The sequence below is a fragment of the Sinohyriopsis cumingii genome, chromosome 9 (genome assembly GCF_028554795.1).
Source record: "Sinohyriopsis cumingii isolate HCF-2022 chromosome 9, ASM2855479v2, whole genome shotgun sequence".
Lineage (NCBI taxonomy): Eukaryota > Metazoa > Mollusca > Bivalvia > Unionida > Unionidae > Sinohyriopsis > Sinohyriopsis cumingii.
In genome coordinates, this window is record NC_142969.1 from 55,625,059 (window position 1) to 55,638,953 (window position 13,895).

General features: G+C 30.6%; 1 protein-coding gene and 1 long non-coding RNA gene across 2 annotated transcripts in view; both read left to right on the top strand.

The window, feature by feature from the left end:
* LOC149791858 (uncharacterized) overlaps positions 1–7,574 on the top strand; it is a 31,031-nt gene extending 23,457 nt beyond the window's left edge. The window contains exons 3-5 of the mRNA XM_089969487.1: positions 1,946–2,193; positions 5,061–5,150; positions 7,407–7,574. Of these exons, the coding sequence (XP_089825613.1) occupies positions 1,946–2,193; positions 5,061–5,150; positions 7,407–7,574 (506 nt within the window). The remainder of the gene's footprint in view (positions 1–1,945; positions 2,194–5,060; positions 5,151–7,406) is intronic.
* Positions 7,575–8,278: 704 nt separating this feature from the next.
* LOC149791859 (uncharacterized) lies at positions 8,279–13,588 on the top strand. Its single transcript, XR_016423221.1, has 5 exons — positions 8,279–8,409; positions 9,753–9,825; positions 10,606–10,699; positions 11,347–11,424; positions 13,437–13,588. It is a non-coding gene; the product is annotated as an uncharacterized LOC149791859 (long non-coding RNA).
* Positions 13,589–13,895: the final 307 nt, after the last annotated feature.

Genomic DNA, 13,895 nt, shown 5'->3' on the forward strand with positions numbered 1-13,895 from the left:
CTCTAAAGTTAAAACGTATAATTATTTCGCTTCAATTTACAGATTATTAGAATACGTTTTTTCTTCTCCTGGATTATCATATTGACTATTATTCCATCTTCATCTGCAGTTAATTTTGTGAATTTTGTCACTCACATCATTTCTAGATGGCAAAACTATCTTGATGGACTCTTTCTATTTTACCCTAATTGTGATCATAATTCGTTTCTGTTCTCATACATGAAAGCTGTTATATTCAGTCTCCCGTAATTCTCACATAATCCATTGGAACCACTCTCTATGCTACACAAACTCATTTGCGTCTTTTAACTTACATTTATATATATATATATATATATATATATATATATATATATATATATATATATATATATATATATATATATATATATATATATATATATATATATATATATATATATATATATATATATATATATATATATATATATATATATATATATATATATATATATATATATATGAAGCATAGGAAATGACTTGCCATGGATTTCCAAATGAATCTGATATAATCAATCTTAGATATAAATTCAATACATCTGTCGATATTTTCCCCATAATCAGTTGCCTTTCATTATTTTATTTTTCTCACGCAAAGTTTGATTTTGTTCGATATATTTTTTCCTACCTGTAAATTGTTATAAAATTACAAAAAACCTTCACTATTATGGATGTATAGTAACTGAAATGCAATATTATCATGGAATGTTTACACCTATAGCTTGATGAATCGTCACTTTTCTACATTTGGCATAAAAAATCCAAAGCTTGATTCATAAGACGTTTTCTTCTTCGGCCCTACAATTGAGGCTCTAAATGGACAAATTAGACCAAAAGTTTATTTTATATTTAATAAATAATTGCTACTATTAGGCTTGTTTACATTTCTATATTTAAATGATTATAATTCTTTAACAAAGTAAAAGTCCCAACATTTAATATGACTCCTTTTCTTATTCATGTACAATATCATTTATAGTCTTGTTAATATATTTTGATTGATATAAATTAATTAAAGAGAAGTTGCGTTCACCAATTAATAAACACATTTGAAAAGGTAATATCTTTTCACAGACTTTAAAAATATTTGTGCAAGTGTACATTTTGTCATTTCGCTCTATCATTGAAAATAATGTTGCAGCAGTACGGGTTATCTTACACTGTGTACAACATGCCTACGTACTGAAATAGTATTTTAAATCTTTAATGCAATTGATCTATGCGTCAATAGGATAACGACGAATCAGAATATAAATAAACGTTTTCACTGCCTAGACGAACTAGGCCATGCTTATTTAATGTTGTTAATATATATGTATGTATATATGTATGTATATAAGTATGTATAAAGAGAGAGAGAGAGAGAGAGAGAGAGAGATACAACCCATATTAGTCAAATCATTAAGTTGTTAACAAACAAAACAATAATGCAGCCATTGCATGAAGTGCAATATGCACAGGATACATTTGTAAATCGTAACTGTTTCAAAATTACTGTGAAATAAAAAATTGGTTTTTATTGATACAGTAATACAGCTGTTAATCGCATTGACACATGACGGAGATAATACAATCAAATCGACAGCTTTCGAATTTTTAAAAATGTGTATACATATATCATTATTATCGTCATCAATTAGGATTATTTTCTTTAATAATATTAATAATAATAATAATAATAATAATAATAATAATAATAATAATAATAATAATAATAATGAAGTTTTATTGACCTTGTAGTAATACGACCGATAAGCTTGCATTGATGGTGATCACTTGAATCTTTACAAATGTGGGGTTTTGTTGCTATTTATATTGGCTTATATAAAAAGTGACTTCGGGCTACTGAATATATCTCGCTAATTTACTCCTTGATTCTGTTTTTTATATTACTTCCAAAAACATTTTCTCATCTCCGTTTTAGGTACACCAGCACGCTTTGAAACGGTATGGCTTAAGGATGTAACCACAAGATTCCAGACCGACAAACGTACACTCATTGACATTGACCTACCGAATGATTTGACCTTTCATCTTACGCGCGGGCAAGAAATTCTGACCTTAGATTTGAAGAGGAATCATGACATTAATCCACATGCTGACGTATATTTTGCACGAAAATTGAAAAACGGTCGAACCGTTCTTGTGAAATCACGAAATTATGAAAAGGAGGTAAGCTTTCTATTGGTTACAAAAACGTTTTTGGTGGAACTAGTGGAGGATTTCTTAAATATAACTGTAATGGTGTATTTCTATATTATGTGGCTTTAAAACATTTATAAAAGGCTATTAAAATAATACATTATTCATTATAAGAATTTTGGTTTCTCAAACATATTTTTGCCACACCTCTACACGTAATTCTAGGTCCATGCATACTTGCTATTGTTTAGTCAAATATATAATCCCGAAGCGTAGATAGATTGATATTTAGAGCAAGTTAATATTGCCTGCACGTGCTGTAAGTATGTAGATTCAAAACTAAATAATAAAAAACTAAAGATAATAAGAAAACTACGACGTAAAATAAAATCAAGAATGTATCTGTATCAGCTGTGTTTAAAACAAGTTCAGAATTTTAGATATGGCGTATATACGTCTAATAATACCTGATACAAAATAACTCGTAACATATACATTTCTCAAGATTACGGAAAAAATAGGTTTTAATGGAAAAAATCATGAGCAATATTTTAGAAGAAATCTATAATAAATAACTAATTAAAACGTATTAATTGCATTAGAAGTCAAAACTAACTATTTCTAAAAACTTTGTGGACAATATACAAGCAAGTATGTTACTTCACATTCGAGACATATTAGTTGCTGCAGGAAAAAATGAAAAAGACAAACAGACATGCAAACGTTAATGAATTAGGTGGGCATTATGCAAAATGTTAGAGTTTCAAAACAATAATTCGATAAGCCTATTTCAATTAATCCACAACAATAACTCAATTTTTAATAAGTAGTTACGTTTTGCATATTAGGTGACCGATTAAAAGCGTGGACATCAGTAAATTAGAGAATTAATTTGATAGATCTATAAATATGAGTGAAATATACTCAAGAAAGTGATATGAGTAGTAACTGTTTTAAAGCTGAGATATTAATGAAGGAATAGCACGCCAGGCTCGTTGGAACATTTACTGTACCAATGCGTTGAAATAAAAGATGTATTTACTACGTCATTACCAAAGTGTTCGTTGCTGATTCGACAGCTCAAACAATCTAAGGCAGGACTATTTCAAGCTTGCTTCCTTTATCATAACCAGCACAAAATAAAAACATTAAAAATATTTTTCCCTGTATAAATAATTATGTAAAATTTTGTAACCTCCCCTCTTTTTGATTTTTTGGTTGTCTTCTCTGTTTTGTATTTGCCTTTGAAAAAGACTAATTTATAGTAGAAATCGCTCAGACACTTTAGAAACTGGTTTTTGCACTGTTCATTGTCTTTTGTTAGACAAACACACACACACATGGTGAGGGAATTCGGGTATCAAAAGTAGAATGTGAAACAACAATCGTGAAAACGCATTACGTAATTCCTGAACAGACTTATTGAGCTAGTTGTTAAAATCAATATTTTCAAGTTAAGTGGCAAGAACAAACTCGATCTAAACTGAGTATCCATGGGGCCTACCTCGGCTTTCTTATATATATATATATATAAACATTATTAGATATTCAACTTTTGACATTTATAAAACATTTAATAACAGGTTTCGCTGACGATATGGAAAAAAATCTGCTACAAGAGAAGAGATGGTAATGTAAACAATAACAATCATATTGAAACATTTATTAGACCGAAGTAAAGTCATTTGCACTCTCAAATCAACCAGCATATATAATGTCATTAAAATACATTCAACACTTGCCTAAACATGATATATACACATTTTACAGGATAGTCACGGTTGAGACATTACTTGCCCACAGACATATAGGTGCAAGAAAATTTAATTAGTCCAATGCAATGCAAATTAGGCAACATCCAGTTTGATGGGAGATGAATGAAACTAAATTGTAAAATGAATTTATATAAATTACATTGACCGATTGCAAAAATGCAAGGAAGGAAGCCCTGAGGAGGAACACTTATGGTATCCAGTGCACACATTCAGTGATATATTTCTGCCCGATTGCAAATTCATGTAACTGTAAAACGGACATACATAAACATATTGCATCGGCACGCCGACAATACTCATAGTCCAGTATCAAAAAGAATCTAAACAGGTGGTTTGACTATTAAGTAAAAAGCAATAACCAAGTTACAAAAATCTCATTTTCATTTTCTTAAGATTAGTTTTCTCAACTCTATGATCGAAGTTTCCAATATTCTGTAAAGGTCAAATTAATAAATAATTCAAATGTAAAAGCAGAGATATAAATTATTTTACTTACTGACATAGGTTCTAACTGTTAAGAGTGAATGCTCTTATAAAATAACAAAAAAGTGAAGTGAACAAACTTTGTAAAATTTAATAAATCTTTTATTTCCTTAGTATTTTCTTTGTATTTTCGGAGAAAATAATCACTTGAATTCAATATGAAACACAAATGATATCAGTCCACACTTGACACAACATAATACAACTAGGTGTTAAAGCATGACTGGTGAAATCATCACAGCGACAAGATAAAGTTCTCTGTTTGAATTCAGGTCACAATTAGCATTTTCTAAACATAACCATTACCTAATTGAAAATAACATTCTAGAATGATCTGATGAGTCTTGTTTACAACACAATAGCCTAAATTCACTTTGGAATCTAAAAAAACTCTGACCGTAATCAACATATTTACTCATTTGTTTATCTGAATAATAATCCTGATAATAAGCTCATACATATAGAGAATAATGATGCAACTATTATGTAGACAATATGAAGTAATTTTCCTTTCTTTTCTTTCGTACATATCTAGTTTGGTATTTATTCTCTACAGTTTGACAAAGGTATTGCATTTTTCCAAACTTGCCTGGATTAGTTTCATACTAGTTGCCAAAATGTACGTATTTCTTTGAACAGGACGTGGCTTACTACCAGGACAGGGAGAACTGGGCATACATGACAGTCAGATGTATCAAAAAATCAAATGAACCGTGTGACAGAATCATCGTAAGTATATTATGACATGAAGATGAACAGGCAGTGTGCTGTCCCTGCTGCATCAATTTCAAAGCATGATATATTTCCTGTAGAGTATAAGATGCTGTTACTAACTATTTAAGGTACTTGCATGTTATACCTCACAAAAAGGTGTAATATTTTCAAAGTCATAGAATTTAAAAATCATAGACGTATTAAAAAGATGCGAACACACATACCCACTCTATTGTGTTAAATATGCCACCTGAAGAACTATATTGCTCTCAGGTTTACAGTTCTCATTTGCACATCATGAAGTCAAAGCTATAGCTTAAAGAATATTGCTCCAAACGTGTGCATATTGCATCGTGTGCATTTGTTCTGATTGCTCGATTGCATAAGTTCCAATTATTTACACAAACATATACACGCATACACTGTACTCGTTCTGTTGAAAGTCTGTCACTAATAACAATTGCACATTTTATCTCTTAGATCTATGTTTTCATTACGCTAGCTAGGAATTCAAGTTTTATGCCGCCTCTCTTTCAAGATGTTGGTCGAACAATTATACACACTCTCAAGTCAAACAAGACATACTCAAGCTTTATTTAAATATGAAACGCGCCTATGTTGTGCTGCCTTTTAAAATGTACCCGATCTCAAACTGAAACCCTCCGTTTTATAATCGGGGCTACCATCCGAAATTCCCAATGCAAAAAATGTTCAGTCTGTTTCTATATAGAAAGTAACACCTGTCAGAAGATTCATCATTGGCCCTCCATGTGAATTATCTAATGCCAACAACCAGAGGGTTTATATTATTGTTGTTCATGTGGTGAGTTGTAAATTCAGTTTTTGTTGTTTTTCTATGACGTTTTAGTGTTGGTTAAATATCTAGTCTCACACGAAATCTTCCAAATCTTAATCTGGCACATTGATAATAAATCAAAACTTCTAATACAACTGATGAAACACCACTATTTCTTATTATAACACAATGTGCACGCCATATCCTAGTGATAGGGGTTACACTATAAGCAACACAGTGTGTGTTGGTTCCTTTACTTGCAAGATATATGAAACTCGCTTATTATGTAAACCTCTGGATCGTCTTGTAGCGCAAGCCTCATTGTGACATATGTCCTCTAGTGCATATTATTTTCTGGATCGTATATTAACTAAATTTATTTTTTATTTATTTATTTGTCTGGTTAATTATTTGAAGGAAATGATAATAAATCATCTAAGCTATATCCATCAATATCAATTCCATGAAGTCACTAGTATTTACCATCCGTCATGCCCTAAATATCTACTTTGTTGGTTTGAAACTTTAAGTAAAGCCAAACCAAACTTCGCAGACTATATGGATTGATGATACTTTATATTTAATATACTTCTACAGGTTAATGCCCTGTGGTGTGATTAAATTAGAATGTTATTCTCGTCTTGACCCGTAAAGTTATTATCATAATAGATAATTGTGTCATGGTCGAGGTTAACTCTGGAATGTGTGTGATTCTGGAGGCATTGATACATAATACAATTTAATGCCATTATCATTGCTCAGAAACAAATCTCTGAAATGAGATTAAACCAGGTATAGCAACGTATACGGTTGGTTATGGTCTAACACAAATCTATCTGAACTTTTAACTTATTTTATGTTAAATATTTTGCATTGCTTTACTCAAATAAAAGTGAAGATTCAGATGCCATGTTTATACTATAGTTTTAAATATAATTTTGCAATATTGTGTTAGGTATTCAGATTTATTAATACGTTTATTTGGCAATAGTATATATGCGTTAAGTCAATTTATGAAGCGTATTTATCATTTCAGTGTCAAATGTTTTGATTTATTTCAATTGTTATTGACTTTATTCAATCATCTGGACCTTTATGACTTTAATTAATATCACCAATAGTTTAATATATTTTTCGGATATTACTCTATATTGGACGTTATTATTTCACTGTCGCTTTTATATAAATTTTTATTTTGCTCCGTGCAACACTCGTACATTGGCGGGGCAAGGTAAGGATTTCGTTTCAATTCAGTTTGTGATGGTCAGTATATAAATGTTGCATATATAATTAGATATTAAATTATACTACTTTGCTAAATTCACTTCAGCATTGGAATGATAGCTTATTTCTAGACCTTTTCTTGGTTTTAGTTCTCCACATAAAATCGTACATTCTCTGGATGCTACTATGTTCTCAACAACTTCTATTCTAACAGTCTATTTTGAAAATATACAAATACACATATGTTCTAGAACGGACATTTACGAATAGGAGACAGAAGTTACGATGTTCAACCAGTGGAAACTGATGTCACATCAAGAAACTTAGAGGATGATCCAGATAGTCTTGGTAAACAATATATTCTAAAGGACCAAACCCATATGGAACGAGGATATTCAGTCCAAAAGGAAGGTTTGTAATATCTTAAGTTTGAGCAAAAAATATGCTGAATCGTTTACATTCTTTGAATTTTCTTCTGTAAAAGCTGTGAAGGTTATTTTGTTTCTTGTATACAGTTATACTATTACTATCAGCAAAGCACGACGCATATATATATATAATATATATATATATATATATATATATATATATATATATATATATATATATATATATATATATATATATATATATATATCTAAAGAAAGAGAGACATTAAGTGATATACGAATGATCATTATAATCATGAACGTTTTATTGCATATTTTAAGATATATTAACTGTTGTACTATAAATTAGGAAATTACTTGATCTCGTTTACTCGAGTACGGTTCAATTACGTTTATTTTTCTTCATTTAAACGAAAAACGAGAAGGGAAGAAATTACGGAAAAATCACCTTGATTGGACCCCTTCTCTCCCATGGGACCTTAGTTAAATCCCTTTTGTTATTTGGATTTGTTTGAAAGTAGATGACATTGAGTACATGCACGAACATTTAATTAAGTTTAAATCCTGATCGTTATATATGACATATATATATATATGTATATCTCTGTGTGTGTGTGTGTAGATATATATATGTGTGTGTATATATATATATATATATATATATATATATATATATATATATATATATATATATATATATATATATATATATATGTTGCAGTTAGAACACCAGTGAATGAGAACAATGGAGAACACAAAATTAAATCTTTTAAAAGAGGACAACACAGACGAAACAACTTATCTACATTAGGTGATACGCTATATTCCCGAAATGTAGCAACTGTACATAATGGAACTGCAACAGGTGAGAGTCGTTCTAGTAAACATTTGTAGCTTATGCAGTATTATTACGTACAAAGGTGGTAAGATAATATCACATATGAATATGTACATATAACTCAGGATGATAATGCAAAATTCAGTTTGATGATTTTATATATATATTTAATATTATGAATTATTACATGTCGTATGAGAAGATACATTAATACCTATATGTTACCGCATTGTTGTACGACGTTAGGGGTGCACTATTCCTCATAGAAAAACAAGGTGATATGTATCCATTCAAGTCTAGTAACTGTTTCGTATATACGCATTTTGCTTTTTTACATGAGGTTGAATGACAGAAAGAACACACTACAATAAACAAATTGATTGAATTCATGTTGGATTCCAATTAAGTAATATATCTCTAAAAGACGCAGGATTAAATACTGTTGCTAGATAATATCACATTCGTTTCGTTTCTGAGTGCAGTAAGAAAGATATGATTTTATGTTAGAATTAATGTTGACAGAAAAGTGTGGATCAGTGTTTGGAACTTAAGCAAAAGTCTGATTAACAAATATAACTGAGGATATATATTTCGAGGAAATGCAAACGGTAAGTCTGTTTACGTATTGTATTACCAGCAAAAACGACACGTGTCACTTGCACGTTCTTTGTTGGAAGGACCCCATATATTTACATAATATGCATATCTTGTGTCGCTAATATACACACAAACATTTTGTCAAATAAGTAAACCAGGGAAATGTACTTTTCTTAGCAATTTTTATTAAAACTTTGGAGCGCGAGTCATAGTTTGGACCATTCGATTTCAGTACAATTACGAACAGCTGGCACATAAATGAATAATTCGGTGATTCGAATGGTATTTTCAGATCTTCTTGTCTGACCTTTGTTGTGGACACTGTGAATATACGTCCATTTACTTGGTTGCAAGTTTCTTTTGTGTCAGCTGTATTATCTTTATTTTCAAATTGACCACTTAGCTTGTTTAGTTCATCCACATTGAAATCTCATAAATCAAAATTCCGCTGTCCTCGACATTAGCATACTTTGTTTACAACTAAAAGTAGATCCTAATATGCGATGATATTGTAGAAAGACGTGTTACATAGTTTGAAGCTGTACAGTATGAAGAAATAGTTCACGATTCTGACAATTAAAGTTAACTGACAAAACAATTAATTTAGTAAATAAAAGGGCAAATATAATATTAATCAGGCAATCCATTCAGACGACAATTAATCCAATATATCCTGAATTGAAGAGACAGCAGCTACACAGATTTATGTTTATTACCAGAGGAAGGATTATATTACACGAATAAAATTTCTCTGGGCAACATTTTTTACATAGATAAATCTCGCGGGCTAAAGAAAGTCTACCACGTCAAGGTCGCAGTATTGATAGATTCATCTGCATGGGACTTGTAAGTGATCTCTTTGTATGAATACTGACTATATCCTCTCTTTCTCTCTCTTATATATATATATATATATATATATATATATATATATATATATATATATATATATATATATATATATATATATATATATATATATATATATATATATATATATATATATCTGCCTCCCTAGTATCAATTCCAAACATACAGTTAATTGCACGCACACATATTTAACTATACCTATCACGGATGCAAACAAATGGTTGCAGAAACGCTTAGATACTTATGAGCTAGAGTACAATGGGGGCCAAATTGCCATGTGTAGCACACATTAAATGAGTGCCCAGCGTTAAACGAGGAATCCGTGTATGTTTGTCCATGCATTATGGCATCGAATTGCGGCAAATTACATGTGCTACTATATTTGTGAATTCGCAATACGATTCGACGGGATAACTCATGATGAATCCATTATGATAATTAAACTTTCATATGATTGCAAATGCGAATCGCGTAGCAACATTTATGCCTGTTGCCCTCAAGACGCAGAAAAAGACATCGCCATCGTTTGTTACATTTACTACTTTTACTTATTTACTGAAACTTATATCCTTAATCAAATTCACGTGCAGATTTTACGTCCTATTTGCGATACACAAAAGCCTACACAGGCACAAACACATGCATTAATTTATAGATATATATATATATATATATATATATATATATATATATATATATATATATATATATATATATATATATATATATATATATATATATTAGTATCTTTTGCAGCTATTATTCGATGGTAAGCCAGCTTAATATCCTAACAAGAAGTCGTGATACGCGAAGAAAGATACAACAAATGTATTCTCACATTTTTAATGGCGTAAGTGTTGAAACATAACAATTGAATACATTATGAACTGAGCCAGTAATTATTAACGAATGAAAAGAATATGAACGTAGTAATTAACCAATTTTTGATCAAATCGTTTAAAATACATATCACATGTTATTATAGAACAGGAATACGATAAAAATGTGGAATTGGCCGATATGTAATACATTAGGATATACATATAAACATTGAAGACAGCAAATGTACTTTTAAGCATGTCACTTAATTGAATTTCTTTAAAATATTAGACGTTTGTATTTTTTAAGATAGAGGTAACTACAATACGACTTCAATAACCTGGCACATCTGTAAATAGGTCTATGTTTGCGCCATTCATGTAAGTAACATAAGACGCGATGCATAACGATGCATATCATAAGGCGAAGACACGAAAACCATTTTTTTTAAATATTAAGCAGATGTTTATATTGGCCATCTCCATGAAACTATCTCTTGTTTTTAGTTATGTTTGGTTTAGAGACATTACCGTTATAGTTACAAAATAAAACATTTATTTTGATACTAAAAGGAAATAATTATGTTTACAAATTCTTCAAGAAGAATGTTTTATTTTATTTCATGTTCATATTGTAACTTATAAACATTGATAAAGTCCTTTTTTGCATTTATCACAGGCAAACCTACTATACAAAGGAATTGGAGATCCCGATATATCAATCAATATCTATCTCGCTAAGTTCATAATTTTTAAGGTAAGACTAAGCTATTTCTTAACTTGATAAGGCTGGGTATGCTAAGTACTTGTAGTTGAGTCATGTGTTGTCCTAGATAACATAATATATGCAAATTATCTATTATTATATACTCATTTTTTTTCTCTGTTATCTTTACATTGTCAGAATAGTTCAGTATTTTACGATATTGCACATCGTCATATTGCACTCACCGTCATATTGCATGACACGTGTGCCCACTAGTGTATTAGGAACAGCTTTGTAAACAAATCATGTAATCTCGTGTAGCAGACGCTTTTCGTTTTGGTTGATTAAATTTGTTTCTGAATGAACTAAAGCAGATGTTTCGTTGACTGCCACCTACCACCTGCTTTGCTACATTCCGCGTTACTTTTTTGATACAATGTTTCGGATTTTGTCGATAGACGCCATATTTCATAACATTATTTAGTACCTACAAATAACATGCAAGTTATAAAGCCATATAATGTCTCCTTTAGCTGGTAATAAGAATGGCAAAAATATACTTACATTTTTAGATTCTGAATTTCCTCAAAATGTACTTTCTGAGTTCTGCAAATCCGAAATACATGAGCCATGTCATGACTTCTCAAGCTTGATTACACGTTTCGAAATTGTGCTGTAATTTCGACTATATTAAAGTGCAATTACATCCTCATTACAGCACTCAAAATGAAATATACATTAAATTCAAAAGCGTCTTTTTTTTGTAATTGCAATTGAAACAATTCATATTTTCCCAATTAATGATTTCAAATAGTCAGTGACAGAAACAACAAACTTGCAGATGTTAACATGCTTCTCCAGCGCTGTTTCAATCCGATGTATTTCATGTACAATTTGCCCAGATGAATCCAGTGCATAATCACGACATTTCGTAGAATCGACAAAAATACCAAATTCTATTCATTCCTGATCAAATGGAAAACTTGTTGCAATGCGCATTCATACACAACATGACTTAAAATTTAATTTAAATAGAGAAAAATGCCATTTTATTTCGAAACGTAGGTCTAGCGCGCGACAAGTTCAAATTTATCTGGACTGAGTTATGTGCGCATTAATAATGTTGTTGTTGTGCAATGATGAACCTGCGCTTGTATATTTAGTTTGTAATACGGCATACATTCATTTACGTTATTTCTTGTAGTGTATTTTGTTTATATAATTAAGTCTTCTGTACAATAAGAAAATCAGCATCTAATAAAAAGGTTATTGCATTTGTATGGGCAATTATGATCTCATTTTGTCGGATGGATATACTGCACTCCCAAGGTCCTGCCGTATTCCATTAAAAAAAAAACTCATTCAGATTTTCCCAAACAAATGCTGTAACCTATAATTACAATAGCTGTATAAATTTTTATTTAAAATGAGAAGAGCTAATGGTGATTTTAGCATACTAAATAGGACAATACATCAATACATCTTTCATATAAACAATCATTCAGCCTGTAGAAGAAAGTAGAAATAGTATCCTGAATTACAAATACCTGAACACAGTTATACTTCTCTAATAATTCCCGCCAATGTATTCATCAATACACGATTATCAAATAGAATTAAACATGGAATTGATGTTTAAAAGCAAAGATAGGGAAGTAATGTTTCAAACTGAGATAACTTTTTTCCCCAAGTATATTTATGATGATTATTTAAATGAATATAATCTTTGTCATTTTGTCCACAATCTTTGCAACTTACAACATAGACTTTGCCCATTATTCTAGAGACAGGTGATCATATTTTTGTGATGGTTACTAAGACCCGTGCAAAAGCCAAAATAGGTTTACATCCATACAAACATATCTTAAAATGCAAAGTTATATTCGACAAGCTAATGATTGGACCAAAGCAAATTTTAAGATTTTCTTGGTTTCATTGAGCTATTTTACTTTAGAATATATTTTATATGTCTTGATTATCAGTGATTACCAGTGCCATTATACACGTGTCTGTATCAAACAAACATTGTATTGCATTTGTTTATTTTCCATTTTTGCTTATAGAAGTACACTGAGTTTCCATACCAGAAATCTAACATGTTCGCTTTTAATAAGACAAACTACATTGATGCAGTGGAATATCTGCATGACATAGGAAAGTGGGACGAGGTGGTAGGCGCGAGACTTGAACCACAGTACGACCACGCAATGCTCTCTTCAAAGTAAGCATATGCACATGAATCAAAACTCTATATAGTGACAAGATGCGGAATTCACTCAAATGATGTGATGTACGCGTTTCAAACGTGCGTATCAATGATAACCAGTTATACATTTTGCTAATTTTCTCAACAATGCTTTGTAGAAAAGGTGTAGTTCATCAAATAATACAGTGCTATTTGTTTTTATACATTGAATTTATGGCAATAAATACAGTTTGGGCTATCTCGATGCTTATCATAATTGGCATAGGGTGTGAAAATGTTAAATATGTCATTCATATATGCCTAGGACTAACATAGC